The sequence below is a fragment of the Condylura cristata genome, unplaced genomic scaffold (assembly GCF_000260355.1).
Source record: "Condylura cristata isolate star-nosed mole 26May11 unplaced genomic scaffold, ConCri1.0 scaffold00015, whole genome shotgun sequence".
In the NCBI taxonomy this organism is placed as follows: Eukaryota; Metazoa; Chordata; class Mammalia; order Eulipotyphla; family Talpidae; genus Condylura; species Condylura cristata.
In genome coordinates, this window is record NW_004567116.1 from 50,637,383 (window position 1) to 50,643,045 (window position 5,663).

The following is a 5,663-nucleotide window of genomic DNA, read 5'->3' on the forward strand; positions in this document are numbered from 1 at the left end:
TCCAATGTATCCAAGGTAATTTATCTATCCAACATAGATCCTGACTTTTAATTCAGGGATTAATTAAATTTTAATTTTTATTGCAACAACAGGTTTTGACTGGACTTCCACATGAATCTATGGAATTATATATCTATGGAATTGATCTTTAGAAGATAATTTACTGTATCTTTTTCTACATAGCTCAATGTCAAGCTTATATAAACTGTCCATTTGTGTTACTTCAGGCTAAGACAATTAAAAAGAAATATCTGAGAAAGCACAGGAAAATTTCCTTTTTTTAATGATTAAACATATCTTTGCATGCATTTAAGACGTGTATATATGTGTATATGTGTGTATATGTGTATACACACACAGAAAGATCTTTATATACATATAAGTAGATATGTAAACACTGCAATGCATAGACGGCAAGAGAGACTATGTTATTTTATCTTTCTCATTCACAAATTAAGCATCTGGCATATTTTCTGCCTTCAGGTTTTAGCAAACTTGTGTTCAGGGAGTATAAATTTCTTTAGAATTGATGAAAGTAAAAGATAATTTGACAAGTGATTATTGGGAGGAAATTATATATAGGTATGTATATACCTATATATAATATATACATTCAAACACAAACACACATATACAGAAACATGTAGATGAACTCAAAAGTTAAATATCTCTCTATATGTGTGTGTGTTTATATATACATAGATATATATTCACATAATTTATTTTCCTTTGTGATGTTATCACTCTCAGATAATTGTGGAACTATATCTACAATTAACATTTGTATTTCAATATACAAAATTAAGGTATATCTTTTATATGCTTCCAGTTCTTTTTTAAAAGAAGTATTTATGTCTTAAAAGTCTTTTGTAGACATCTTTAGGGACAGTATCTCTAGTTGGTTTGTGGTTGACTTATAAATTCATTTTAACTTATTTTTTAATCTATAGTGTACCCCAAATTCAAAATGTAGATCATTTAAAATTTAAGACCCGATGGCCATTTGGATCTCAGAAGACATTATTAAGACAGCATTCTAAAAATTTAAGGGGAAGAATCTTAAAGTCATATCATAATTTCTTTTTTAATATTTTCAAAAAGTAACTGGCTTCACAAACACCATCTATAACATGATTTAGACAACTGAGAAACAGGCAAGTATATTTTAAAATGCCAAAATAAAACACATTTATACAAGTACAAAGTAAAACAATACTGATAAAAATGTTAAACTTTATGAAAAAATCATTTGCAATTCACATCAAAATAATTTAACATTCTCTATTGTTTTAATAGTACAAGCTGCAACAACAGAAAAAGAACAGATACACGCACACAATTTTAAAACCAAATCAGTTATAAGTGCAGAAAAAATAAGTACAATCACTTGTAGCCCACACAAATCTTTAGGATTGGCACCATCTCTCTAAAACATCTATATTCTATATAGATTTCTAATTACAACACCACCAGCAGCTGCCATTGAATTCTAGAAATACACATAATATACATAGTATATTTGTTCACATTGGGAAGATCAGTGAAATTTAGCCAACTATTTATGCATGCCTCATTCTTCAACAGATCACAGAGATTCTCCTAGGCCTCAGACCCTTTTTAAAGTGAGTTCTGACTTATCTCTATGCTTTTCACTGATCCGTATTTTTTCACAGTATAAAATTGTAAATGGTAACTATAGGGAATCTGACAGCTTGAGGGTTATTAATAAGCTGTGGCTAAATGTGAACTCAGATAATACCTTTGAAGTCTCCAAAACATGTACATTTTTGCTGGGAGACTAGCATAGGCGATTTTTTTTTTTTCTTTTTCTTTTTTTCTTAAAAAGTGTTTAGTTCCCGGTTTGGAAGTCACAGAATTGCAGCAGAGCTATTACACAATTCATTTACAGTCCAAAATAGCTCCTAGTCTTCCTGATAACTTGCTGGTAACAGCAGCAGCTTGAGAAAGACTGTTACTATTAAAGATTAGCACATTCAGGGATTTGCTTTTTTCTCTTTGCTTCAGTCACATCTCATGTGATTTTCCTTTCCATACACCTTTTCTTTTCCCCAACCCTATATCAGATTGCTGGTTTTCTGAATCCTGATAGGGTCTTCTCAGGCCATCGCCACACTTCCTCTAAAATAGAAGAGTGGATTGCTTAGTCTGATAGTTTGTGTAGCTTGGTCAAACCAGCTTTTCTTTTCACATCCTGAGACAAAACAAAACTGTACTTCAGGGCCATTTTTCAGGATCTTAGCATTTCACTGTACTTTCCACTTTCATTTAGTCTTTCTGGTCTCAACTGAATTACCACTGGGCACCAGGAACAGATTTTTTTTTTCAAGAAAATTCAATGAAATAGGTACCCAAATGAATTGTGAAATTCATAGCCTAGCCCTAAAAAGAATATTCAGTTATATTGTAGATTTATTGTTTGGAACCTGGTTTTAGAGTTGGCAAAGAGACAGAGTTAGCATCATTCCAAAATAAAAGATCCCAAGAGTGCATTACTAATATTGTATATTATACAACATGTTGAATGAAATGGATAATAGAAAAACAGAGCAAGTTACATCTTGTTCTCCTCTAATTGGATAAACTATTTTCCTTATAGCAATTAATTATAATTTTTAATGGAATTATCAGGTGGTAAGTTATTTGGTCACATTAATTTTTAATGAGTTATCTCATAAGATATTGATCTTTTTAAAGAAATATGTAACTAAAATTTTAGGAAAGGAATTTTATCATGGAGAAGGTTTTAAAGATGTTTTCTATTGGTCAATAAAGTGAGAATAAAATGATAACCAACATAAGGAATTAAATAAATAAATAATTAAAACGTAGACAGTAAAACATATTTGAAAAAGTTTCAATGCCTACAAAATCCAAACAGGAATTCCCAGGAGACTGCCATCCTTTTGATGAGGATTAAGGGAGCTTAATACTTCAAAATATTTACAATTATTTTTCAAGTAGAGGCAGACACTCATTTTCAATGAAACAATAAGCTAAGCTATATTTACTATTTTAAATTGTATAATATTTGGGATAAAAGTGCTCTGTAATATTATTTTCAAATATGGCATGGAAAGTTTCATTTATTTCAAATTTATAATTTACTAAATTTACGTGAGCTGATAATATTTTATACTTGGAGATTTACTTTAAAGTTAAATATAAGAACAGATATCAGGAAAGACAAGCAGCATATATATTAGAACTTTTAAAAGTGAAGAAATGATAAATTGTGCCAATGATATATTTCCATTTCTCAATTACCTTTGAAAAATAGATGTGAAATAAAAAATACATAGCAAAATAAGGATATCAAGCAAAAGGAAAAAGGTTTTATTTATTTTTCTCTCTGCCAAAAATATACTTCTGCCTCACAGAATATCTTTTTCATAAGGCTATCTTTAATATAAGGCTGGGTCAACTAACTTTAAATTTATAGGATACCTCCTCCTTTTATTACTATCCTTATTTAAAAAATCAAAACATTTGGCACCTGAGGATAGTTGTAATGGGAGGAAGAATGATGACAGTGGATGCAGGTCTTGAGTTATGATTCTACCTATATTAACCTATCAAAGCACATGTATGCTATTATAACTTTAAATCTCTTATTTGCATTATTTCAAAAGTGACAATATGAAGTGCACAAAATTATATTAATAATTATCTTAAAAAGGAAAATAACAATATTTTGCCTTTTTTTGGAATGGCTAAGAAAGTGTGTGGTTCTATTCAATAAGGTTCCTCTGATTTATTATTCTGTATTGCTTTGAGAAATCTACATTTGTCATAGTTCATAGCTGCATTGTATAAGCAGCCAAGAAAAATTAAAATCACTTATCACTGGCATAGCTAAATCTCTGTTAAGCTTACTAGACACAGTTAAAAATTCCCAGTGTCTTAAGTTTAACTTTTGAACAACAGTCCCTCCAATGGTGACAATGTCTTCATTGGGTCCATGGACCATTCTTCCAGTGGGAACTGAAAGAAAACAAACAAATAAGTTAAAAAAAAAAAAAAAAAAAAGAGGAGCTCTTTGTGCATCAAGTTCTGAAAACAAAGGAATGAAGAAGTCCAAAGCATATTTTATATAATACTTTAGCTGGCAATGCTAAGGGAAAAGCAATCACAAGGAGGAGTGGCCGATTTTTATGAAAATAATAGCCAAGCTGGAGCTCAAGATTAGTATGAAGAGAATTTCCAGCTACACAACGCATCCCGTGTGGGAATTACAAAACAGTTCCCGAAAATTTTTTCTTTTTCTTTTCTTCTTCTTCTTTTTTTTTTTTTGCTACTCCAGTATTGATTGGCAACATGGTGAAATAGTCACATCTTCCACTGGTTTTCTTAGGTAATGGAGGTGATTTGAATTAACTAGGTGGAATCCCAGATGTAGGCTTTTGGAAAAGGATTTCACAACCAGATTGCAGAGAAGAGTAAAAGCCCTACATACGTCAGCACAAGGCTGAAGATCCAACTGCGTGTTCTGCCTGGGACACGCAATCACGCCTCAGCAAATACTGGGCCACATCACTGCTTTTCAAGATCTTTCAAGAAAAAAATTAAAAGAGGGAGGAGGGAAAGAGAAAGGTGGATGTTTTGGTCCCAGATTTTAAGTTTGTTAGAAAATGTACATTCATGTTTGGTGAATCAAAGAATCTTCTGGGAAAATAATTGAAGTAAACAAAACTTTTTTACAGTTGCTTATTTACTATGCTTTTCTCCTCCATTATGCTGTTTCATATTCATCGTTTTCCTAGAGCAAAGCACTTGTATATAACTGTTTGAACAGACCCCTTGTGAGCCCTCAAAAGTAAAAGCAGTGTTTCTTATAAGCCCGTGTTTTCTAAGGCCACTAGGAAAAAATCTGCCCAAAGATGTGTAGTTGTCTTCATCGGTGTATGTTGAATAGCACTGTGAATCATATGTTTCCATGACGGGTGTACTTGGCAGCTTTCACCAAGGGTCTTCAGCTGGAGATTATGCTTGTCGCTGTGTGTGTAGGAACACGACAGGTCTTGCTGTGTCCACGAAGCCCATCGTGGTTTCCAAGGGCATTCACAACGACGAGGAGCTCTGAGTGTAATCTCTTATGACAAGTGTGTCGTATTTTGGAGAAGATGGGATACAGAGGGCGGACTCTGACACCGGCGAGTTGGGGGTGCTGCTTCCCGAGCCCACCGAGTCTCGGAAGGGGGACGGCGGGGTGAGAGCCACCAGCTCCTCCAGGTCAGGCTTACCGGCCGCACCCTCGGGCCCCGCGGCCGGCGTCTCCCTTGCAGCGCCGCCGACCGGCGGGGCGGCCCCGGGATGCGGGGCGCCCCCGGAGACCTCGATGGCAGGCAGAGGCTGGATTTGGGCGAACGTGGTCATGGCGGTGGGCAGCTGCATCTCTTCGGGGATCAGGTAGGACGAGCAGCGCGGGGCGCCCCCGCCGGGCCCCGGAGTCGTGGGAGACAGCATCATGGAGTTGAGCTCGCTGATGTTGGCCGTGAAGCGGGTGACCACGCTGCTTATCTGCTCCAGGAGCGAGCCCTGCGACGAGCTGCTGCGCGCTGGCTCCGACTGCAGCGACGGCACGTCGTCGTCGGTGCGGCTGGCCGAGCCCGCCGCGTGGCTGAGAGTGCTGATGGGCGACGGCG

General features: G+C 35.7%; 1 protein-coding gene across 3 annotated transcripts in view; it reads right to left on the bottom strand.

The window, feature by feature from the left end:
- Positions 1-5,079: 5,079 nt before the first annotated feature.
- The window catches only part of GRM5 (glutamate receptor, metabotropic 5), a 449,486-nt gene continuing 448,902 nt past the window's right edge, over positions 5,080-5,663 (bottom strand). Inside the window, exon 9 of one of the 3 annotated variants that reach the window (XM_004683284.2) lies at positions 5,080-5,231. In XM_004683284.2, coding sequence (XP_004683341.1) covers positions 5,080-5,231 — 152 coding nt within the window. The other 2 variants (XM_004683283.2, XM_004683278.2) reach the window with 2 other exon arrangements.